The 26,800-nt window shown below is 43.8% G+C and overlaps 1 protein-coding gene across 1 annotated transcript in view; it reads right to left on the bottom strand.

The window, feature by feature from the left end:
* The window catches only part of LOC133444525 (aggrecan core protein-like), a 65,655-nt gene that overhangs the window by 18,295 nt on the left and 20,560 nt on the right, over window positions 1-26,800 (bottom strand). The window contains exons 2-10 of the mRNA XM_061722364.1: window positions 16,944-17,025; window positions 14,048-14,431; window positions 12,798-13,181; window positions 12,059-12,233; window positions 10,159-10,286; window positions 9,788-10,081; window positions 8,849-9,025; window positions 6,340-6,514; window positions 4,732-4,859 (exon numbers count right to left, since the gene is read on the bottom strand). Coding sequence (XP_061578348.1) covers window positions 4,732-4,859; window positions 6,340-6,514; window positions 8,849-9,025; window positions 9,788-10,081; window positions 10,159-10,286; window positions 12,059-12,233; window positions 12,798-13,181; window positions 14,048-14,431; window positions 16,944-17,019 — 1,921 coding nt within the window. The 5' untranslated portion in view covers window positions 17,020-17,025. The remainder of the gene's footprint in view (window positions 1-4,731; window positions 4,860-6,339; window positions 6,515-8,848; window positions 9,026-9,787; window positions 10,082-10,158; window positions 10,287-12,058; window positions 12,234-12,797; window positions 13,182-14,047; window positions 14,432-16,943; window positions 17,026-26,800) is intronic.

Raw genomic sequence — 26,800 nt, 5'->3', positions numbered from 1 at the left:
AGGACCTGAAATGGGACCTGAAATGGGACCTGAAATGGGACTGAAATGGGACCTGAAATAGGACCTGAAATGGGACTGAAATGGGACTGAAACATGACCTGGAACGGGACTGAAACGGGACTGAAATGGGATCTAAACAGGACTGAAATGGGACTGAAATGGGACTGAAACAGGACTGAAATGGGACCTGAAATGAGACCTGAAACGGGACTTAAATGGGACTGAAATGGGACTAAAATGGGACTGAAACGGGACCTGAAATGGGACCTGAAATAGGACCTGAAATGGGACTGAAATGGGACTGAAATGGGACTGAAATGGGATTGAAATGGGACTGAAATGGGACTAAAATGGGACTGAAACGGGACCTGAAATGGGACCTGAAATAGGACCTGAAATAGGACCTGAAATGGGACTGAAATGGGACTGAAACGGGACTGAAATGGGATTGAAATGGGACTCAAATGGGACTGAAATGGGACTGAAACGGGACTGAAACGGGACTGAAATGGGACCTGAAACGGGACTGAAATGGGACCTGAAACGGGACTGAAACGGGACTGAAACGGGACTGAAATGGGACTGAAACGGGACTGAAATGGGACTGAAATGGGACCTGAAACGGGACCTGAAATGGGACTGAAACGTGATTGAAACGGGACTGAAATAGGACCTGAAATGGGACTGAAACGGGACTGAAACAGGACTGAAATGGGACTGAAACGGGACTGAAATGGGACCTGAAATGAGACCTGAAACGGGACTTAAATGGGACTGAAATGGGACTGAAATGGGACTGAAACATGACCTGGAACGGGACTGAAACGGGACTGAAATGGGACTGAAATGGGACTGAAATGGGATTGAAATGGGACTGAAATGGGACCTGAAACAGGACCTGAAATGGAATTGAAACAGGACTGAAATGGGATTGAAATGGGACTCAAATGGGACTCAAATGGGACTGAAACGGGACTGAAACAGGACTGAAACAGGACTGAAATGGGACTGAAACGGGACCTGAAACGTGACTGAAACAGGACTGAAATGAACCCTGAAATAGGACCTGAAATGGGACTGAAATGGGACTGAAATGGGACCTGAAATGGGACTGAAATGGGACCTGAAACGTGATTGAAATGGGACCAAAACGGGACCTGAAACGGGACTGAAATGGGACCTGAAACGGGACCTGAAATGGGACTGAAACGGGACTGAAACAGGACTGAAATGGGACTGAAACGGGACTGAAACGGGACTGAAATGGGACTGAAACGAGACTGAAATGGGACTGAAACGGGACCTGAAACGTGACTGAAACAGGACTGAAATGAACCCTGAAATAGGACCTGAAATGGGACTGAAATGGGACTGAAATGGGACCTGAAATGGGACTGAAATGGGACCTGAAACGGGACTGAAACGTGATTGAAATGGGACCAAAACGGGACCTGAAACGGGACTGAAATGGGACCTGAAACGGGACCTGAAATGGGACTGAAACGTGATTGAAATGGGACCAAAACGGGACCTGAAATGGGACTGAAACGGGACCTGAAATGGGACCTGAAATGGGACTGAAATGGGACTGAAATGGGACTGAAACAGGACTGAAACGGGACCTGAAATGGGACCTGAAATGGGACCTGAAACAGGACTGAACAGGACTGAAACGGGACTGCATTTTATTTGACACCATTCATCCTTTTGATTTGTTTCATTTATCTCCAAAATCCTGTACGATCCTGGCTTTAAAATGACTAGACTGGAAGTAAAACTGGGTACATGACAGTTTAAAGCCATTTTGAACCTTTATAAGTCTTTAAGATTCCTTTAGAATATAATTATGAATATGAGACCTGAAACGGGACTTAAATGGGACTGAAATGGGACTAAAATGGGACTGAAACGGGACCTGAAATGGGACCTGAAATAGGACCTGAAATGGGACTGAAATGGGACTGAAATGGGACTGAAATGGGACTAAAATGGGACTGAAACGGGACCTGAAATGGGACCTGAAATAGGACCTGAAATAGGACCTGAAATGGGACTGAAATGGGACTGAAACGGGACTGAAATGGGATTGAAATGGGACTCAAATGGGACTGAAATGGGACTGAAACGGGACTGAAACGGGACTGAAATGGGACCTGAAACGGGACTGAAATGGGACCTGAAACGGGACTGAAACGGGACTGAAACGGGACTGAAATGGGACTGAAACGGGACTGAAATGGGACTGAAATGGGACCTGAAACGGGACCTGAAATGGGACTGAAACGTGATTGAAACGGGACTGAAATAGGACCTGAAATGGGACTGAAACGGGACTGAAACAGGACTGAAATGGGACTGAAACGGGACTGAAATGGGACCTGAAATGAGACCTGAAACGGGACTTAAATGGGACTGAAATGGGACTGAAATGGGACTGAAACATGACCTGGAACGGGACTGAAACGGGACTGAAATGGGACTGAAATGGGACTGAAATGGAATTGAAACAGGACTGAAATGGGATTGAAATGGGACTCAAATGGGACTCAAATGGGACTGAAACGGGACTGAAACAGGACTGAAACAGGACTGAAATGGGACTGAAACGGGACCTGAAACGTGACTGAAACAGGACTGAAATGAACCCTGAAATAGGACCTGAAATGGGACTGAAATGGGACCTGAAATGGGACCTGAAATGGGACTGAAATGGGACCTGAAACGTGATTGAAATGGGACCAAAACGGGACCTGAAACGGGACTGAAATGGGACCTGAAACGGGACCTGAAATGGGACTGAAACGGGACTGAAACAGGACTGAAATGGGACTGAAACGGGACTGAAACGGGACTGAAATGGGACTGAAACGAGACTGAAATGGGACTGAAATGGGACTGAAATGGGACCTGAAACGGGACCTGAAATGGGACTGAAACGTGATTGAAACGGGACTTAAATGGGACTGAAATGGGACTAAAATGGGACTGAAACGGGACCTGAAACGGGACTGAAATGGGACTAAAATGGGACTGAAATGGGAGTAAAATGGGACTGAAACGGGACCTGAAATAGGACCTGAAATGGGACTGAAACGGGACCTGAAATGGGACTGAAACGGGACTAAAATGGGACTGAAATGGGACTAAAATGGGACTGAAACGGGACCTGAAATAGGACCTGAAATGGGACCTGAAATAGGACTGAAACGGGACTGAAACAGGACTGAAATGGGACCTGAAATGGGACCTGAAATGGGACTGAAACGTGATTGAAACGGGACTGAAATAGGACCTGAAATGGGACTGAAACGGGACTGAAACAGGACTGAAATGGGACTGAAACGGGACTGAAATGGGACCTGAAATGAGACCTGAAACGGGACTTAAATGGGACTGAAATGGGACTGAAATGGGACTGAAACATGACCTGGAACGGGACTGAAACGGGACTGAAATGGGACTGAAATGGGACTGAAATGGAATTGAAACAGGACTGAAATGGGATTGAAATGGGACTCAAATGGGACTCAAATGGGACTGAAACGGGACTGAAACAGGACTGAAACAGGACTGAAATGGGACTGAAACGGGACCTGAAACGTGACTGAAACAGGACTGAAATGAACCCTGAAATAGGACCTGAAATGGGACTGAAATGGGACCTGAAATGGGACCTGAAATGGGACTGAAATGGGACCTGAAACGTGATTGAAATGGGACCAAAACGGGACCTGAAACGGGACTGAAATGGGACCTGAAACGGGACCTGAAATGGGACTGAAACGGGACTGAAACAGGACTGAAATGGGACTGAAACGGGACTGAAACGGGACTGAAATGGGACTGAAACGAGACTGAAATGGGACTGAAATGGGACTGAAATGGGACCTGAAACGGGACCTGAAATGGGACTGAAACGTGATTGAAACGGGACTTAAATGGGACTGAAATGGGACTAAAATGGGACTGAAACGGGACCTGAAACGGGACTGAAATGGGACTAAAATGGGACTGAAATGGGAGTAAAATGGGACTGAAACGGGACCTGAAATAGGACCTGAAATGGGACTGAAACGGGACCTGAAATGGGACTGAAACGGGACTAAAATGGGACTGAAATGGGACTAAAATGGGACTGAAACGGGACCTGAAATAGGACCTGAAATGGGACCTGAAATAGGACTGAAACGGGACTGAAACAGGACTGAAATGGGACCTGAAATGGGACCTGAAATGGGACTGAAACGTGATTGAAATGGGACCAAAACGGGACCTGAAACGGGACTGAAATGGGACCTGAAACGGGACCTGAAATGGGACTGAAACGTGATTGAAATGGGACCAAAACGGGACCTGAAATGGGACTGAAACGGGACCTGAAATGGGACCTGAAATGGGACTGAAATGGGACTGAAATGGGACTGAAACAGGACTGAAACGGGACCTGAAATGGGACCTGAAATGGGACTGAAATGGGACTGAAATGGGACTGAAACGGGACCTGAAATGGGACCTGAAACAGGACTGAACAGGACTGAAACGGGACTGCATTTTATTTGACACCATTCATCCTTTTGATTTGTTTCATTTATCTCCAAAATCCTGTACGATCCTGGCTTTAAAATGACTAGACTGGAAGTAAAACTGGGTACATGACAGTTTAAAGCCATTTTGAACCTTTATAAGTCTTTAAGATTCCTTTAGAATATAATTATGAATAATTCTTCTCACCTTTCAGGCCCTCAACGTAACAATACACGTCATAGCGTTCGGTCGCCGGTCTCAGGCCGTAGGACCGGACCCCGGGGAGGTGGGGAAGGTTCCCCACACAGTTCTCTCTCGGGGACACGATGGGATACCTGGGGACGACCGGAGACCAGGTACGGGTATTATGGGATATGTTTCCTCCTTTTTTTTTTTTCAATATCTTTTTATTTCACAATAATTTTCACAATTCACATTTTCACATTCACGATTTCTATTCTACCCACATTCCTACCCTCCCCATAATTACCCTAGGAAAAAAAAAACATTAAGGGAGAACAAAATTAAATAAAGATTAAAAAAATAAATAAAAAATATATATAATGGCAGCAACAGCGATATCAAACTATATATATATATCCATACATACATACAAACATACATACATATAAGGCACAAGTTCCCCTTTGGAAAAATTCTCCAGTTTTGAAAATAATGGAAACCAAAATTCTTGAAAAATACGACCACGGTTGTATTTTTCCAAAGTTAATTTTTCCAATGGTAAAAAAACTGAAATTTGATTAAAAAAAAAACTTGAAAGTTGGAGGGGAATCATCTTTCCAAAGTAAAAGTATGCATTTCTTAGCGAAGTATGTGATCATAATTAATATCCTGCTTTTTTTCCCGGTCTAACTGAAGATCCAGTGTGTCATTTAATAAATACAAATATATGTTTCCTCCTGATTACGACCAGTACCTTTCATTACTGGCCCTGATCCTCAGAAAAGTCTCCACAAGTCTCCTCTTGGTGCGGACCAGAGTGTGTGGGGAGTTGAATTGAATTTAATTGAATTGAAAGTTTATTTCGAACATGAAACAGTATAACAGTACAAAAATATAAATAAGAACATGCATCCATCATAATTAATATGCTCTAAAAGGACTAGGAAGAAGTATAAACTTATTAAATCCTAACAAAAAGAAAAAAAAACATATATATATATATATATATATATATATATATATATATATATATATATATATATATATATATATATATATATATATATATATATATATATATATGTAGCCTATATACAGGACTGTCTCAGAAAATTTGTCCTTTAAGTCCTTTATTTTCTGTAATGCAAAAATGTCATACATTCTGGATTCATTACAAATCAACTGAAATATTGCAAGCCTTTTATTATTTTAATATTGCTGATCGTGGCTTACAGTTTAAGAAAACTCAAATATCCTATCTCCAAAAATTAGAATATTCTGGGAATCTTAATCTTAAACTGTAAGCCATAATCAGCAATATTAAAATAATAAAAGGCTTTATGTCAATATTCTAATTTTCTGAGACAGTCCTGTATATACATATGTATATATATACACATATAAAATACACATACATACACACAAATGTTATATGAGTTAAGTATGATGGTATGTACAGTAGGACGACTCAGTGGTCCTACATATATATATATATATATATATATATATATATATATATATATATATATATATATATATATATATATATATATATATATATATATATATATATATATGTATATATACAAACAGTATATATGTTGGTATGTAGGACGACTGGGCGTTCCTCACCGGACGGTCTGGTCGCTGATCCAGCCGGCGTCACACTGGTGCAGACCCTTCTCAAAGGCCTCCTGCAGCTGCTGGGGGCCGGCCACCACGGCCCCCGCGGCCCGGCACGCCTGCTGGGCCTCCGGGAAGGTCAGGGAGTACCGACCCGACACGGGCCGGTAGTGGAACACCACACCTGAGACCAGAGGGACAGCTCAGTAGGGAGGAACCATACAGGGATCTATCCATACGGTACGATGCACGATATCAGGTCACGATAACGATAACGATACGATATTATCAGAGCTGGTAGAGGAGCCAACAATTGTACTCAAGTAAAAGTACTGTTACTTCAGGATAATATGACTCAAGTAGAAGTAAAAAGTAGTCATCCAAATAATTATTTAGTAAAAGTAAAAAAGTACTTGGTGAAAAAACTACTCAAGTACTGAGTAACTGTTGAGTTGTAAATTTTTGTTGTAAATATTATCCATTTTTTTTGGTGTTTACTATTTTTTTCTCTCTTGTACATACTGTTTTTCTACTTTTTATATTGCTCTTTTTATTATTTAACTACTTATTGGTTATTTCTATTTTACATTTTTTGTATAAAGTGTGTGTGTGTTTTGGCTGCTGCACGACTGAATTTCTCCTCTGGGAGATAAATAAAGTCTTCTATTCTATTCTAATCTAACGTCTGATTTATTTTTTTAACACAACCATTCAAACAGACAAAAGTACAAAATAATCATGTTCAGGCAAATTAAATCAATAAAATAATAAAATTAATTTAAATTAATAAAAATAGCTTGAATTAAAATAAGCTTAAAGTAAATGCAAGTACTTTAATAAAATAACAGAATAAAAAAATAAATTAAGCACAAGTAACACAAAATGTCAAGCCTTTGTACTTTTCTTTTTTAACCAGGCAGAACTAGAACAAACATGAACTCATAGAAACTCTGTGTGTGTTTGAGTCTGTGTAAATGTGACAAAACATGCAAAAACTAACATTTTTCCCAAAGAATCACCCAGTGATGTCATGAGATTGACGCGTACGCGGATAAAAGGGATAAAAGAAAAGTAACAGCTCAACGTAGCCTAATGTAGCGGAGTAAGAGTAACAGTTTCTTCTTCACAAATCTACTCAAGTAAAAGTAAAAAGTACAGTGATTCAAAACTACTCCTAAAAGTACAACATTTCCCAAAACTTACTCAAGTAAATGTAACGGAGTAAATGTAACTTGTTACTACCAGCTCTGGATATTATAGCAGTATTTTTTTTAACAACCTTGAATGAGGAACATATGACTGGAAAAATGTGTCTTTTATTTGAAAGACACAAAATACAAAACAATACTGTGCTTTTGCCCTATTGTTACAGTTTGTAATGCTTTATAACTGTTTAAGTTTTAAAGAGAAAGCCAGGCCAACCATTTTCCACAAACTGAACTAAAAGTAAATGTCAGGTTTGCATTATGCATCTTCAGTTTCATACAAGTACAAATATTTAGCCACAAACTGAATAGTTTCTCTCATGTGTGACTTGATTTTTTTCTTTTCCAGAAATGTAACAACTAAAATGAAATGAATAAATAAAAGTAAATAAATTAACTATGAAAAGTCCCGAACTCAAAATGCAACATGACTGTTATTTAGCTCATGACAGAGCTAAGAGCTTCATATGCTCCAGCCTGAGAGATGGACATGTTCTTCTTCAGGAATATTAGCATATCCACATTTTCTGGCAGCAGTTGGGATCTTTGGGCAGTAACTTTGTCCCCTGCTGTTGAAAACACACGTTCACTTGGAACTGAGGTAGCAGGATGGAGAGGTTTTTGCTTTGGCGCCCTCTTGTGTTAAAACAAAATCACTACATTGAAAAAGAAATCAGCGTCTGCTTGTGTTGACTGGATAAATTTGTCCCAATATCGCGCTACAGTTTGTCACCTCCACGACACGTATCGTGACGTTTTTGTATCGCAAAATTTCGTGGCACGATATATAGTTACACCCTGGCGCTACAACCCCAACTCTGAAAACGTTACATGTAAATATAACGGTGTTGGACGCTGGGGACATGTGGATATAACGGTGTTGGAGCACATCTGTTGGGACGAGAGGGCTGACCTTTGTCATAAGTTACAACTGTCATAAACCCAGATTTTATTTACAGTATAATTTAAAAATCATGTCAGATGCTCAAGGTGAGATATGTTACCATGCCCCGCCCCCTTCTGTGACTCCTCCCTCAAGTAGATCAATCTGAATATGTATCGTATATATCATCATAACAAGGAACAAGAACAAGTGAAACTAATAAAAAAAAACATCCATCTAGAGCTGGAGATGCTCCAGAAGTTGAGGAAAAATAATTCATTTGGGGGCATTTCCTCCGATTGAAGCTGTAAAAGCAGATTAGCTGCTGTGGTCATGTTGACCGCATTGCATTATGGGTATCGTTCTTTGCTTTGTGTTGTGTTCCCTGAAGAGTTGTGGTTTTATTTTGTTCATAAGGGTTTAGTCTCACCTGTATGGCCCAGTCCGGTGGGGGGGACAGGTAATGGAGAGAAGGTGTAAACTCCTCCAGAGTCCACAGACCCGGGTGTGGGCGTTGGACCCGGGTACGGTACCGGGGCCGGAGTCATGGTCCTGATGTCTGGGAACGGCGTGGTCCTTCCCGGCACGACGCCCTCGTCCTCGGCATCTGGGGAGACAAAGAAGGTGATCAATGCGGGGGAGAAACGGGACTGAAATGGGACTGAAATGTCACTGAAATGGGACTGAAATGGGACTGAAATGGGACCTGAAACGGGACCTGAAACAGGACTGAAATGTCACTGAAATGGGACTGAAATGGGACTGAAACGGGACTGAAATGGGACTGAAATGGGACTGAAATGGGACTGAAATGTCACTGAAATGGGACTGAAATGGGACCTGAAACGGGACCTGAAACGGGACCTGAAACGGGACTGAAATGGGACTGAAATGGGACCTGAAACGGAACCTGAAACGGGACCTGAAACGGGACCTGAAATGGGACTGAAACGGGACTGAAATGGGACTGAAGACTGAAATGGGACTGAAATGTCACTGAAATGGGACCTGAATAGGGACTGAAACGGGACTGAAACAGGACTGAAATGGGACTGAAACGGGACTGAAATGGGACTGAAATGGGACCTGAAACGGGACTGAAACGGGACTGAAAACAGGACTGAAATGGGACTGAAATGGGACTGAAACAGGACTGAAATGGGACTGAAACGGGACTGAAATGGGACTGAGACGGGTATCGCATTATGGGTATCGTTCTTTGCTTTGTGTTGGGTTCCGTGAAGAGTTGTGGTTTTATTATGTTCGTAAGGGTTTGTGGATGTTTATATTCAGCGTTAGTGCATCTTTACACTCTCTTATCATGTATTTACCCAGGTTTGTACGACCCGGCCGTCAGGCTGAAACCCACCTTGGAAACAAACAGCATCGTAGCGGGAGTCCGGGTACGGGTATCCGGTCTGGTTGGGAAACAGGTAGACGGTTCGAACCCCCAGGAGCCCCCCTCCACACTGAGGCCTGGCGACGTTGATGGGGTAGCGTACGCTCCTGTCCGCCAGCCAGCCGGCGTTGCACACGTCCATGCCCCCCCGCCAGGCCAGGTACAGCTCCCCTGTGGTGGCCAGCCGGGCTCCCAGCTTAGCGCACTGGTCCTGAGCTTCGTAGAAGGTGAACTTCTCCAGCGACATGGAGTAGAAGACTCTGCCTGGGAGGAGGAGAGGCAAACTCACCGACATGACAGCATGTGGTTGTTGTGGCGCTAGTTTTATGAGCCTGCGGTACCTGGCATCTTCTCAGCAAAGCAGTACACGTCATAGGTCTCGTTAGCGTCCCTAATGCCGTACGTTCTCACGCCAGGAAAGGTCTCCTTGTCTCCATAGCAACGCTCTCGTGGCTCATGGATAGGATACCTAATGGGAAGGAAAGATTTTGGTTGCGTGAGTAATCTGGTGAGAGATCAGAAGCAGCATCATTTCTCACTTTTCTTTACTGTAAAGGTCTTGGACCAAAAGTATCAGGCAGTAACTTCTGATGTGATCATTGTACAGCTGATCCCACGTAACCAATGGTTACCAATGGTTACCAAGTGGTTACCAATGGTTAACGATGGTTACCAAGTGGTTACCACTGGTTACCAAGTGGTTACCAAGTGGTTACCAATGGTTACCAAGTGGTTACCAATGGTTACCAATGGTTACCAAGTGGTTACCAAGTGGTTACCAATGGTTACCAAGTGGTTACCAATGGTTACCAATGGTTACCAAGTGGTTACCACTGGTTACCAAGTGGTTACCAATGGTTAACAATGGTTACCAAGTGGTTACCACTGGTTACCAAGTGGTTACCAATGGTTACCAATGGTTACCAAGTGGTTACCAATGGTTACCAATGGTTACCAATGGTTACCAAGTGGTTACCAATGGTTACCAATGGTTACCAAGTGGTTACCAATGGTTACCAATGGTTACCAAGTGGTTACCAATGGTTACCAAGTGGTTACCAATGGTTAACAATGGTTACCAAGTGGTTACCACTGGTTACCAAGTGGTTACCAATGGTTACCAATGGTTACCAAGTGGTTACCAAGTGGTTACCAATGGTTACCAATGGTTACCAAGTGGTTACCAATGGTTACCAATGGTTACCAAGTGGTTACCAATGGTTACCAATGGTTACCAAGTGGTTACCAATGGTTACCAAATGGTTACCACTGGTTACCAAGTGGTTACCAATGGTTAACAATGGTTACCAAGTGGTAACCACTGGTTACCAAGTGGTTACCAATGGTTACCAAGTGGTTACCAATGGTTACCAATGGTTACCAAGTGGTTACCAATGGTTAACAATGGTTACCAAGTGGTTACCACTGGTTACCAAGTGGTTACCAATGGTTACCAATGGTTACCAAGTGGTTACCAAGTGGTTACAATGGTTACCAATGGTTACCAAGTGGTTACCAATGGTTACCAAGTGGTTACCAATGGTTACCAAATGGTTACCACTGGTTACCAAGTGGTTACCAATGGTTAACAATGGTTACCAAGTGGTTACCACTGGTTACCAAGTGGTTACCAATGGTTACCAATGGTTACCAAGTGCTTACCAATGGTTACCAATGGTTATCACGTGGTTACCAATGGTTACCAAGTGGTTACCAATGGTTAACAATGGTTACCAATGGTTACCAAGTGGCTATGAATGGTAAGCAGTGGTTACCAATGGTTAATAAGTGGTTACAAATCATGACAAATGGCCAGTGGCCCAAGTAAACAAAGGAATGATTCAGCTACCAACACCACCCCCCGCCAAAAAAAGAGAAAAAGCTAATTTTGCCTCCTCAGAAAAACCTGTATTTTCAGTTTTATAGGTGGTTATGCCAGGAACTCTACTGGAACCAGTCCCAGGGAGCCCGGAGGTGAAAAAAGGTGAAGAAATTCCTGGCTTATACCCAAGAATAAGTCTGGACTTTTAGTTCACTTTACTAGTTTTGGTTCCATCTTTGTTTGGATTAACGTATAACTTTTGCACGTAACTGTATTCATCTTAATGTTCCCCTCGTGACAGATGTTCTCTGATATATTGTACCTCTTCCGTTTACTCTTATTTGGATGTTGTTCAGGCCTCTGAAACTTTGGTCAGCAGACGAGAAGTCCTTTGGGTGGACAGGTGAATATCAGCGTACCTGACGGTCTGGTCGGAGAGCCACCCAGCATCGCACTGGTGGTAGCCGTCATCGTAAGCTGCCTGGAGCTGCGCCGGCGTAGCAATGGCGGCGCTGTTCTGGATACAGGCGGCCTTGGCTCTCTCAAACGTCAGGGTGTAGCGGCTGGAGATGGCTCGGTAGTGGAACACGATACCTGTGAGTTACACAAAGAGAAGGATGGGAACGTTTCATTGGGTCCATTTTTTTTTATATATATCTTTTTATTTCACAAAAGAAAGACAATCAGATACATTCTTAATGACGGTAGGTCTTACAATTTTCTTTTGTGCACGCGTGCCTACTCTCGACTACCCCCCCCCCCCCCCCAAAAAAAAAGCACAAAAACATACACAAAAAGTAAATAAATAAAATAAACTGGAAAGAAAAAAAAAAGTAAGTGAATAAAAATATGGAAAATAACATCAGTAAATAACAATAGGGGCATCAAAACTCAAATACCTAATAAGATGCATAAAGTATAAGACAGCAATAGAAAAGTTCTCTAAATCAGAGCATAATGGGAACCAAAATTCTTGAAAAAGATGGCCGCGATTATATTTTTCCAAGGTTCATTTTTCTAAGGGTAGAAATGCACTGCAAAAACTCAAAACTTTTGCTAGATATTTCCTTTTCAAATCACCGGAAAACCCCTTTAATCTGAGAAGAAAAGAACATGTTCAAGGGCAATGAAGAAAAGCCAAACGTCCCAGGACCCTACCTTGAACCTGAACGTCCACAGAGTCGTAGTTGTCCTGGAAGCCGTGCATCACCTCGCAGCGATAGGTGCCCGAGTCTTTGGACCGGAGCTCGCTCACTTCCATGCTGGCGTCTGTGGGAACCAGCGGGTAGTTGACCATCGTCACTCTGTCCAGATACTCTCTCTCCACGTGGACTTTCCCTTCAGAGGCCACCAGGATGGTGGAAACCTTCTCCTTGGTGACGTAGGTCCATTTGATGCGGTGGGCCAACGGGCTGACGGTCGGGGCTCCGGGGTCGTCCACCGCCTTTTCCTGGAAGTAACACGGCACCACGACTTTGCCGCCCAGCAGAGGACGGAGGGGCATCTCCTCAGGGATGCTGACGTGCAACCTACCGTCCTCATCTGGGGGAAACAGACCATCACAAACTCAGTCAATCAACCTTCCATAGTGGTCTCTGTAGTCCACCAACTAACCAGGTATCATCTCAGTTCTCCAGTTAACAATCATTAATACTAATATATCTGCTCTTTTTGACCCTTGACTACATATCTGTATCTCTCCTCTCGGTCCTTCATTCTCTCTGTCTGTTCTCTCTTTCCCTGCTCTGGGGTCCCTCCTTATGATCCAGGTCCTGGTCCAGGTTTCTACCCCCTGTCACGCCTTTCTGTCAGGCTGGTGTGGTGAGGACCCAGATGCAGGAGAGCGAGGCAGGAGTTCACTACAAAAAGGGTTTATTTCCAAAAAACAAAAACCAAAAGCGCTGCTTGGCAGGATCAAAAGTAACAAAACCGGGATCAAAAAACTTGAGCAGGAACTTGGCAGGACACATGGAGGGAAGCACAGTACGGGACCACCAGGAGCAAGGGAATGACAAGACCAGATATACACAGGGGATAACGAGAAACAACGAGACACAGGTGCAGACAATCAGGGCAGATGGGACACAGGCGGGGCAAAACAGAAACTCAAAGACTGGGGGGAATGTCAAACCCTGACACCCCCCTTATGATCCACGTCCTGGTCCAGGTCCAGGTCGTTTTTACCTGTTTATGTAATAATTGATCGGGGTCGTGTTCTGGGTCTCTGGAAACATCCTGGTGACAACTTTTGTTGTAATAGACACTATATAAATAAAATTGGATTGAAAAGCTACATCATCCAATCAAACAAATACATTCAAAAAAATGTGATTTTTTTTTTCATTAAAATTTTAATTTTGTACAAGTTCAAGGGCAATGAAGAAAAACCGACCGTGCCAGGACCCTACCTTGAACCTGGACGTCCACAGAGTCGTAGTTGTCCTGGAAGCCGTGCATCACCTCGCAGCGATAGGTGCCCGAGTCTTTGGACCGGAGCTCGCTCACTTCCATGCTGGCGTCTGTGGGAACCAGCGGGTAGTTGACCATGGTCACTCTGTCCAGATACTCTCTCTCCACGTGGACTTTCCCTTCAGAGGCCACCAGGATGGTGGAAACCTTCTCCTTGGTGACGTAGGTCCATTTGATGCGGTGGGCCAGCGGGCTGACGGTCGGGGCTCCGGGGTCGTCCACGGCCTTTTCCTGGAAGTAACACGGCACCACGACTTTGCCGCCCAGCAGAGGACGGAGGGGCATCTCCTCAGGGATGCTGACGTGCAACCTACCATCCTCATCTGGGGGAAACAGACCATCACAAACTCAGTCAATCAACCTTTAAACAGCTACAGAATAAACTGAACACCGACGGCAAAACTACAATCAACAAAATTCTTCATGAAAGAAGACCTTCTCGTCCTGGTCGTGGTCTAAACCAGCCTTTCTCAACCGGGGTGTCGCGGCACCCTGGGGTGTTGTCTGACTGCTTCAGGGGTGTCTTAAAAAAAATACCGTATTTTCGCGACCATACGGGCGCCGTGTGGAAAGGCGAACCCTCAGTTTTGTGTCATTTCTGTATTTAAAACACACGCACGGCGCACCGACCGAAAAAGGCGCCGTCTACACACACACGCGCCGCAGAATACACACACAAGCACACAAGTGTGCTTATTTAAAAATAAAGCGGAAAAAACTTTGTTTCATTGTACTTTATTTCAGTTTTTACATTAATCAAACCCATCGAAGTCCTCATCCTCTGTTAAAGAGCTCCGCTAAATCAGCTCTGCCAGTCTGAGTTTCCTCGCTGTCACTTTCCGTGCCGTGCGGCGCCTCGGAAATGCCGGCTTTTGCGATAGCTCGCGAAATAGTCCCAGCAGACACGTTAGCCCACGGATCAACAATCCATCTGCAAACTGTGGCATAACTTGCCCGGCGCTGCCTTCCATTCCTCCATCGCTCCCACGACGCTCGCAGCCTTAAGGCTGATTTATGGTTCCGCGTTACATCAACGCAGAGCCCACGCAGGAGGGTACGCAGCGATGCGCACGTAAGGTGTGCGTCGCCGCGTACCGCCGCGCCGGAGGGTACGGCGTAGGCTCTGCGTCGATTTAACGCGGAACCATAAATCAGGCTGCACTTTGAACGGCCGGTTCACACCGACGTCCAGCGGTTGGAATTCCTTCGTCAGACCTCCCGGAATAACAGCAAGCACAGCGTTCATATTGTTCACTTCTTTTTTTACATTGTCTGTGAGATGGGCGCGCATAGAGTCACAGATTAGCAGCGATGGTGATGTGTGGATAGAAACCACCGGGTCACCGCACATACACCTGCCTCAGCCACTCATCATCATCCCTTCATCCATCTAGCCCTTTTCATTTGCCTTTATGATGACTCCGGCTGGAAAAGTCTCTTTAGGCAAAGTTTTTCTTTTAAAAATCACCATAGTTTTCTGTCCATCAGCGTGGCAGCCAAGCACAACAGTGAACGATGACTTCTCATACCCTGTTGTGCGGATCGCCACCGTGCGAAAAGAAGCTTTCTTGCTTAGGCCTACTCTGGTGCAGTTATTGTATTCAAGTTATTGATACAAAACAAACGGGACATATGCATTTACACCGATGCAGTGTGGTTTTTAATTATATTATTTTACTCTGGGGTGTCGTGAGATTTTATTCACTTTTGAAAGGTGTCATGACTGAAAAAAGGTTGAGAAAGGCTGGTCTAGAGCAGTGGTTTCCAAACTGGGGTGCGCGCCCTCTAGCGGGGTCGCGGCGCTATTGCAGGGGGGGCGCGGCGAGGTTGGAAGGTAGATTAATTTTGTTTTTTTATTATTTTTTTTGCAACCCGGTTTGAGAGGATCTGTAACATGAACAAGCCCACCCCACTCACTGAAAATGTGTGGGGATTAAAGCTGACATTTTTGCAGAGCAATTGTTGAAATTTTGATTATTTGTTTAGCTGTTGCTGCTGTTTTTTTTTCCTCAGCGAGGTGGTTATTTTTGGAAAAAAATATGTTGAAAGTAATGCATACTGTATTGTACAGTAAAAAGGAAAAAAAAAAAAATGTGTTGCACACATGAAGCAAGCCCACTCACATCACTGGAAAGATGTGTGGATTAAAGGTGTCATGTTTGTAGAGCAAAATTTTAAAGCAAAAAATCGAATATTCTGTTACGTACAAAGGGGGGCCTGGCAAAAAAAGTTTGGGAACCACTGGTCTAGCAGGGATCAGCAACCCACGGCTCTAGAGCCGCATGCAGCTCTTTAGCGCCGCCCTAGTGGCTCCTGGAGTTTTTTCAAAAATGTTTGACCTTTTTTTTCCTTTTTTTCTCTTTTTTCTTCCTTTTTCTTTTCCTTTTTAATCTCTACATTTCAACTTTTATATGTCAACATTTCGACTTTTTTCTCGTCATTTCGACTTTTTTCTCGTCATTTCGACTTTTTTCTCAACATTTCGACTTTTTTCTCGATATTTCGACTTTTTTCTCAAAATTTTGACTATTTCCTCGACATTTCCACTTTTTTCTCGAGATTGAACTTCAACATTAATCTCGACATTTTGACTTTTTTCTCAACATTTCGACTTTTTTCTCGATATTTCGACTTTTGTCTCGAAATTTTGCCTTTCGCCATTTGCCTTCATTCTAAGGCTTATACAAGACTTTTCATTTTTTGCGGCTCCAGACACATTTGTTTTTTGTGTTTTTGGTCCAAAATGGCTCTTTCAACATTTTGGATTGCCGACCCCTGGTCTAGAGGATAAACCGGTCCGGTCCGGCTGCATCCCAGCAGGTACATGGTGCTCACCGTCATGGGGTTCAAACGTCGTTGTCGTCGCGGAGACGAAGGGCAACGTCACGCACAGCAGGAGCAGTGTTGTCATGGTTACCTGGCAAACAGAGAAAACTGGAATTATGCTTGAGACATAAAGTATTTCATCTTGACCACCAATCCGACAATGTCAGCGCAGTTGAACGAGTTGTTTGCGTTGATCTGGGCATCGCTGCAGCTCGCTAGCCGGGCTGGAAACAAGACGTCACTGGTCCCTCAAACTGCTCAGGGATGAAAGCTGCTCTGTCTGCCGACGCAGGAAGTGCGTGTTCGGTGCTTGAACAAGTTCAGCCAGCCAGGAAGAAGTCTGATTCACTCGTTTTAAATTATTTTCCATGTGTTAAACATGGGTAGAATAAACGAGCGTTGAAGCCCGGGCTCGTCCTGCCGCCAGTTTTCTTCCACCGAGTGTTTTTCTGTCAGCAAAATACTGAACGTCTGTTTGTTACAGGGCCGGTTGTAGAAAATGATGACTAGGCTGCATTTCAGATCAGACCTGGCACGCTATTCAACACTAAATTATGCATTTTCCCATAATTTCAAGCAGAATAATAATATCAAAACAAGAATATTTGAAGTGTATTTCAAGTGCATTTTTGCAGCAATATCGCTGCAGAACAAAGAAAATGCTACATTTAGTCTGGACTACCTCACCCATCAGACAATCTAGCAACAAAAATAAAACATAGCAACAAAAATAAATTTAACCATAAATATACAAGACTGTCTCAGAAAATTAGAATATTGTGATAAAGTCCTTTATTTTCTGTAATGCAAAAATGTCATAGATTCTGGATTCATTACAAATCAACTGAAATATTGCAAGCCTTTCATTATTTTAATATTGCTGATCATGGCTTACAGCTTAAGAAAACTCAAATATCCTAACTCAAAAAATTAAAATATTCTTGGAATCTTAATCTTAAACTGAAAGCCATAATCAGCTATATTAAAATAATAAAAGGCTTGCAATATTTCAGTTGATTTGTAATGAATCCAGAATGTATGACTTTTTTTTTTAATTGCATTACAGAAAAATAAAGGACTGATTTATGGTTCCGCGTTAAATCGACGGCGTAGCCTACGGCATAGGATACGCGGTGACGCGAACGTATGGCGCGCGTCGCTGCGTATCCTACGCCGTCGATTTAACGCGGAACCATAAATCGGGTTGACGCGCGCGCATTTGTCAGTTTTCTTTTCGTCTTTTCAACTGAGCATGCAAACACATAAACTGAGGGTGCAATGCATGCTTTTGCACCCTCGTAGAACCTGGCCTGGTTTGTTAAAACACATCATGTGATGAAATATGAGCCTTGTAGGCCGGTGTGATGGTAGCAGTAGTAAATTACACAGTTCAGATCACAGACTGCAGAACAACTGGACGAGGACCAGCAGGGTCCGCCAGCTACAGTAATGGCAGCTAGCCATTAGCCATTAGCTGCGGTGGCCACCAATCAAAACACTAAAACCCGAAATGAATGTGTTGCTCGATATGATTCCACCTGATGTGGTGCGTAAACATCCCAACAGTCTTCATGGATGACCAGTCCGGACTGATCACATCTTAGTCCTGATTGATCACATCTTAGTCTGGATTGGTTCTCAGTTTCCTGGCCTCCCTTCGTCCCAGTCGCTCCATTCCTCCCCCACTTGATCCCCCACCCACATCACCTTCCCTCCCATCCTTCTCAGTTTATTCTCCGGCCCAAGTCTCAAGACCTTCCTCACCAGACCCCTGTCCTACCTCCCAACCTGACCCTTCTCCCTACCCTAACCCTTACCCTAACCCTCTATCCCCTTCCCCATTTCCCTCCCCTAACCCTAACCCTTTACCCCCTTCCCCACCTCTCCACCCTAACCCTAACCCTAACCCCGACCCTCACCCTGATCCTAACCCTAACTTTCTACCCCCTTCTCCCCCTCTCCCTCCTAACCCTAACCCCTACCCTATCCCCAACCCTCTACCCACTTCCCCATCTCTCCCCCCTAACCCTAAACCCCCTCCAACTCATCTCATCCCGTTTATTTCCACCTTCTCTCACCAAGTCACCCAATTACACAGGATTATCAAACGCAACTTTTCTATTACGCAAACTCTCCACCCCATCCTCCACCACACCAGACCCATATCTGCATTTAAGAAAAACCGGAACCTTCAAGATATCTTGGTCCGATCACTGTTTTCCAACAATAAACCAACCCCTCCTCTCCCCTACAGTCACTTTTACAAAGTAAGGAAATTTATCTACAACCCCTACACAAATAAGAAATATTTTAGTCTGGATTGATCACATCTTAGTCTGGATTGATCACATCTTAGTCTGGATTGATCACATCTTAGTCTGGATTGATCACATCTTAGTCTGGATTGATCACATCTTAGTCTGGATTGATAACATCTTAGTCTGGATTGATCACATCTTAGTCCGGATTGATAACATTTTAGTCTGGATTGATCACATCTTAGTCTGGATTGATCCAGACGGATCAGTCACTTCAGAACGAAGGTTAGGAGTTTAGTTCTCGGGACGGGAGACCCTGAAGGTCAGGAGAAACTTCCTAACAATGATCAAATATTCCCTCAAATGAGATTGAAACTGATATTTTGAACCAAAAGCACTCCTTGGTCTTGTTTCCAGGTCGTACTCAACAAAACCCAGACTCCTGCTGCGGGTCAGCGCCACAGATACATGTATGTTGTTAAACGAGTTACACGACACGTCAGCGTTCCGACAGCTCGGCCCGCCACAGTCAGACCGGTCTGAGTCTCAAGACCACTTTTTTAGGGTCTTGGTCTTGTCCCGGGTCTCGACAGTCTTTGGTTCTGGTCTCTGGTCTTGATCTTGATACTCTCTGGTCTTGGTCTTGGCCTGGAGCTGAACTGGTCCTGGTCAGGCCCGGTTCTACGAGGGTGCATCAGCATTGCACCCTCAGTTTATGTGTTTGCATGCTCAGTTGAAAAGACGAAAAGAAAACTGACAAGTGCGCGCGAGTCAACCGGATTTATGGTTCCGCGTTAAATCGACGGCGTAGCCTACGGCATAGGGAACGCAGCGACGTGCACCGTACGTTCACGTCACCGCGTATCCTACGCCGTAAGCTCTGTGTTGGTGCAACGCGGAACCATAAATCAGCCTTACGTCACTCATGCTTCCAGCAGTTTCCTGCACCAGCAAGACGCTGCTCTCTGCTGCTCCGTTAACACAAAGTAACGATGGATATTCAGAAGTGGTTCAAGCACAACGATGCAAGCAAGTTTACAGGACTGTCTCAGAAAATTCGAATATTGTGATACGATCTACAATGTTGCTATGTTTTATTTTCTGTTGCTAGATTGTCTGATGGGTGATTTTCTTTGTTCTGCAGCGATATTGCTGCAAAAATGCAATCTTGAAATGCACTTCAAATATTCTTGTTTTGCTATTATTATTCCGCTTGAAATTATGGGAAAATGCATCATTTAGTGTTGAATAACGTGCCAGGCATGTGCACCCCCTCTGATCTGAAATGCAGCCCTAGTCATCATTTTCTAGAACCGGCCCTGGTCTTGGTCTTGGTTTTGGTCTTGACTTGGTCTTGGTCTCAGTCTTTGTCTTGGTCTCGGTTTAGGAGGTCTCGACTACAGGTCTACGCCTCAGACAGCTCGGCTCGGACGGCTCCGGCATCACGGCCTTCAGGTTGTCAAAAACAGCAACCACACAGCTTCCACCTGGCAGAGTTCTGCTGCTCCGACGGGCAGGGAAACCGTTGCAGGACCCAACTGAACCGTCATTGTGCTGCTCACAAGGCCCGGGTCAGACCACGGACCCCCCCGAGCCCCCCCCGGCGCTGTCCAAACAGCCACAGGGGCGTTAACGGCCAAGACGGGGCTGAAACGGAGCTACAGTGACCCTCAGATCACAAAACTACTGTGTGTGTGTGTGTGTGTGTGTGTGTGTGTGTGTGTGTGTGTGTGTGTGTGTGTGTGTGTGTGTGTGTGTGTGTGTGTGTGTGTGTGTGTGTGTGTGTGTGTAGTTTGTGCAGACAAATGAAGTTTCCCTCGGAGACGTACAGTTGGCATGAATGAGCGAGTGTTGTAGGTGTGTGGGCTCCCAGCATTCCCGGCGTTCCAGGCAGGAGGACTAATATTTGTCCTGCCGTCTCAGATCGGCCCGAGAGTGTTGACCCAGTTCTACCAGGAAACACAACGTACCGCACAGTTTCACGTCCAGAGCAGCAATCAGCCTGAAATAATGGGCCACGAATCTTTCAGTTCAAGTTAGAGACGAGTCACGGCGATCACATGACTAACCCAAACCCTAACCCTAAACCCTAAACCCTAAACCCTAACCCCTAACTCTAACTCCTAACCCCTAACCCTGAACCCTAACTCTAACTCCTAACCCCTAACCCTAACTCTAACTCTAACCCTAACCCCGAACCCTAACCCTGAACCCTAACTCTTTTCCAATAAAAATAATTTTTTTTGGCTTGTTTAGTTCATTTTGGTTGGTTTTTGTCCCCTTGCCATGGATCTCCCTCTGTCCGTCCTGGGGTTCGAACCCTCGTCACTTGTGTGGGAGACGACCGTGCTCCCACTGCTCCATCCTTTTCTTTTCAGTACAGTAGGCTTGTGCACCGTATTGAAACTCACAAAAACCTAACCCTAACCCCAACCCCAACCCTAACCCTAACCCTAACCCTAACCCTGAACCCTAATTCTAACTCTAACTCTGACCCTGTCCCTAACCCTAACCCCTAATTCTAATTAACTATTACTCTAACTCTAACTCTAACCCTGAACCCCTAACCCTAACCCCTAATTCTAACTAACTCTAACTCCAACCCCTAACCCCTAACCCCTAACCCCTAACTCTAACTCTAACCTGTAGCAGACGTTTTTTCTACACCAGCTAAAACGACAGATCTGTCCGAACATCAGAACTAGGGGTCTGTAGGTCGGTGCAGCTACGACGAAGCTCAGGTTAAAGGGGACTGAAGGAGTTCCTGGAGGAGGAAGTTCATGCATGTCTACGCTCATCTCCACCAGTAACTAGTTCAACTGGTAACTAGTTAAACTGGTAACTAGTTCAACTGGTAACTAGTTCAACTGGTAACTAGTTCCACCGTTAACTACTTCAACTGGTAACTAGTTCCACCGTTAACTACTTCAACTGGTAACTAGTTCAACTGGTAACTACTTCAACCGGTAACTAGTTCCACTGGCAATTGGTTCAATTGGTAACTAGTTCAACCAGTAACTAGTTCGCCCAGTAACTAGTTCCACCTATAACTACTTCAACCGGTAACTAGTTCAACTGGTAACTAGTACAACCGGTAACTAGTTCCACCTGCAACTACTTAAAACGGTAACTATTCCCACCGGTAACTAGTTTCACCGGTAACTAGTTTAACCGGTAACTAGTTCCACCACTAACTAGTTCCACCACGGAGGAACCACGTGGAGAACTGTTTTCCGAGGTTACTGTGAAGGTTGGACCTCCAGTCTCCAGAGCGTCAGAGTTCCTACGCTGGTCGTATCCAGATCCTTTGAGGTTCCGCTGTTCCTCGTTTACGTCTTTTCCACCGAACCGGTTCCAGGGCTGGTGCTGGTTCATAATTCGTTCAACTAGGAACCAGCTGAGAACCGGTTTGTTTTTCCACAGCTCGGGTGCTAAGAGGAGACACGTTATTACGTCTCTGTAAACGTCAGTTACGTGTCTGCTAACGTCAGTTACGTCTCTGCTAACGTCAGTTACGTCAGTTACGTCTCTGCTAACGTCAGTTACGTCTCTGCTAACGTCAGTTACGTCTCTGCTAACGTCAGTTACGTCTCTGCTAACGTCAGTTATGTCTCTGCTAACGTCAGTAACGTCAGTTACGTCTCTGCTAACGTCAGTTACGTCTCTGCTAACGTCAGTTACGTCTCTGCTAACGTCAGTTACGTCTCTGCTAACGTCAGTTACGTCTCTGCTAACGTCAGTTACGTTTCTGCTAATGTCAGTTACGTCAGTTACGTCAGTTACGTCTCTGCTAACGTCAGTTACGTCTCTGCAAACATCAGTTACGTCTCTGCAAACGTCAGTTACGTCTCTGCTAACGGCAGTTACGTCTCTGCTAACGTCAGTCACGTCTCTGCTAACGTTAGTTACGTCAGTTACGTCTCTGCTAACGTCAGTTACGTCTCTGCTAACGTCAGTTACGTTTCTGCTAATGTCAGTTACGTCTCTGCTAACGTCAGTTACGTTTTTGCTAACGTCAGTTACGTCTCTGCTAACGTCAGTTACGTCTCTGCAAATGTCAGTTACGTCTCTGCTAACGTCAGTTACGTCTCTGCTAACGTCAGTTACGTCTCTACAAATGTCAGTTACGTCTCTGCTAACGTCAGTTACGTCTCTGCTAATGTCAGTTACGTCTCTGCTAACGTCAGTTACGTCACTGCTAACGTCAGTTACGTCACTGCTAACGTCAGTTACGTCACTGCTTTTGTGTGAAAGTTGCAGCAACAACAAGGTATCTGCTCTAATAGGACCTGGTCCATGTAGCTCCTCCGTGGACACGTCTCTAAAAGACAGGTTGCCTCCTCCTCAGACCCATGATGCTTTGCTGCATCCAGATTCATTCTTATATGAAAATGTCTCCGTCTCCCAGTCTTGCTATTGCCGTTGGTCTTAACAACTCCGCCCCCTCCGCTTACGTAAGCAGTTCTTTCCTCTATAAACCAGCAAAGAGTCTCTCAGCAAAGGGGCTTGGAACCGGTTCTTCTGGCCCAGCAAAGAGTTGGTGCTACCTTGGAACCGGTTTGGATCCGGTTTGGTGGAAAAAGGGTATCAGTGATTCAGCTTGCTGAAACATCGAACCACTAAGTTGTTAAAGTTGCCAGCAAAATCATTGGTGTTGCCCTCCCTGATTTGCCTACTCTCTTTGGCAGGAGGGAAACATCCAAGGTTCAGGACATCCTACAGTGTCCTGACCATCCTCTCCATGCCCAGTTTGAACTCTTACCCTCTGGCAGGAGATTCAGATTGCCCAGGACCAAATCTAACAGACTGAAAAATTCTTTATAACTCACGCCATCACCCAAAATGAACAGCTGTGAACTCCACTCCCCACTCTCCACACTACATCCTCAATCCCCCCACCCAGGGTATTTGTGTGTACTTTGTGTGCTGTGTCCTAGCTGTGTGAATGTGCTCTCCGTTTTTGTGCCTTTTATGTTCTATGTTTCTTGGGTTTATCCCCCCATGTAAAGCGAATTTCCCCTCTGGGGGACAATAAAATGAAATTGAATTGAATTGAACTAGCCAACAGGTAGTCAATCACCTAGGCCGGCCAGCGGTGGGCGGAGCCTCCACAGGTGCCAGTGGAGCTCGGCTGGTCCTTGTTTCGGTTCTTGCAGCTTGAACAGATTACCCCCCCCCCCCCTCGGTAAACTGGCCCCCTGTGGTCTGGGGTGGAAACACGATGCCTTCAGGTGCTGGTTACCAGGTCATAATGCACTCCAGCGTCCGTGAGCAGAACTGGACAGTCAACTCAGGTCAATCAGGTAAATTTCAGGAAAGACAGGGGAGATATGAATTAAGGAAAGCAATTAATTTTAAATTAAAGACATGTAGAACTACAAGCAAAAAAAGTCTGAGTAAGGAGCTGAAACAATGTCCAACCATCTACAGGTTCAAAAGCAAAACAAAGAAATGATTTTTGCCAAATACAGGGAAGAGGAGACATGAGGTAGTGATTGTGTGGGGATTTAGAGTAATGTACGTATATAAAATGGTATATATAATAATGATTATATTGTTTATGATAAGATGTGCATATGTGTATATATATATATATGTATATATATATATATATATATATATATATATATATATATATATATATATATATATATATATATATATATATATATATATATATATATATATATATATATATATATTTATAATTGCTCTGGTATATCATTTATTTATATCATCTATTTAGAATGCTCAGGTATAATATTACAATAATGAAGTGCTGTAATATTTTTTTAATGTAATAACAGGTATATTTTTTGAGAAAGTAAAGCTTGCTGTTATATTGATTTATATTTATTTTTATTTTGTATTCAAGCAAAATTGAAAAGGAAACAAGGGGTTTTTACTTCCTCCTACTCCTTAAGGGGCATGAAGGTTTATTTCCCATTGATTTGATTGATTTCTGTATCTTTCTGTACTTTTTTGTATTCTTACATCAGTCCAGGGACTACAGATGAAAAATAGCCTCTTGGCTAACTCTGGCACATTAACAGCAATGTTTTTATTGATGTGCATTGTCCCTGTCAAATAAACCAATAAATAAATAAATTGTATTCTTTTCTGATGTTTTGGTGTAATTGTTTCTTTTTTTACTTAATATGCTCAAAATAAAGATTTCAATCAATCAATCGATCAATCAATCAGCCTGCTCTTCACACTGTGCCCATTCAGTCATGGGTGGGGGGGGGCGTCTGCCACTGTGGAGCCTTCAGCTCCAGCTGAGTCAGCAGCCACTCAGGCCTCGGTCTGTCCCAGCAGCGGCGAGGTGGGCGTGGCCTGAGGGGCGGCCCTGCCAAGGTAAATACAAGCATGTATCCCAGCCCCCCCCCACACCCCACCTCCGCCCGGGTCCCTGGACGGGTGAACAGAGCTGACATTGATACGTACACACAGACTCACACTCATGGATCCCCGGGGGATGTGAGGGAGTGCACGTCTGAGTGCACGTCTGAGCCCCCCCTCCCCCCCCCAGCCGGTAAGAGAAATGCTGCTGAGTGTGTGTTTACACACTGAGGCCTGTATGTGAAAACACACACCGAGTGTTTTACAGTGAGCCAGAGTCACTCCCAGGTAAAAGCTGACCTGATCAGAGATGTGCTTTCAGCTGCAGTAGAGTACAAGTAAAAGTACAGGTACAAGTACAAGAACAAGTACAAGAACAAGTACAAGTACAAGTACAAGTACAAGAACAAGTACAAGTACAAGTATAAGAACAAGTACAAGTATAAGTATAAGAACAAGTACAAGTACAAGAACAAGAACAAGTACAAGAACAGGTACAAGTACAAGAACAAGTATAAGTACAAGTATAAGAACAAGTACAAGAACAAGTACAAGTATAAGTACAAGTACAAGTACAAGAACAAGTACAAGTACAAGTAAAAGTATAAGAACAAGTACAAGTATAAGAACATGTACAAGAACAAGTACAAGAACAAGTACAAGTATAAGTACAAGTACAAGAACAAGTACAAGTACAAGTAAAAGAACAGGTACAAGTACAAGAACAAGTAAAAGTATAAGAACAAGTACAAGTATAAGTACAAGAACAAGTACAAGTACAAGTGCAAGAACAAGTACAATAACAAGTACAAGTACAAGTACAAGTATAAGTATAAGTACAATAACAAGTACAAGTATAAGTATAAGTACAAGTACAAGAACAACAACAAGTACAAGTACAAGTACAAGTACAAGAACAAGTATAAGTACAAGAACAAGTACAAGTACAAGTACAAGTACAAGAACAGGTACAAGAACAAGTATAAGTACAAGAACAAGTACAAGTACAAGTACAAGAACAAGTACAAGTACAAGTATAAATACAAGAACAAGTACAAGTACAAGTATAAGTACAAGAACAAGTACAAGTACAAGTACAAGAACAAGAACAAGTACAAGTATAAATACAAGTACAGGTACAAGTACAAGTACAAGTACAAGTATAAATACAAGAACAAGTACAAGTACAAGTACAAGAACAAGTACAAGTACAAGTATAAATACAAGAACAAGTACAAGTATAAATACAAGAACAAGTACAAGTAC

This window comes from Cololabis saira, chromosome 5 (genome assembly GCF_033807715.1).
Source record: "Cololabis saira isolate AMF1-May2022 chromosome 5, fColSai1.1, whole genome shotgun sequence".
Taxonomy (NCBI): Eukaryota; Metazoa; Chordata; class Actinopteri; order Beloniformes; family Belonidae; genus Cololabis; species Cololabis saira.
This window is presented reverse-complemented; position numbering and strand designations above follow the sequence as displayed.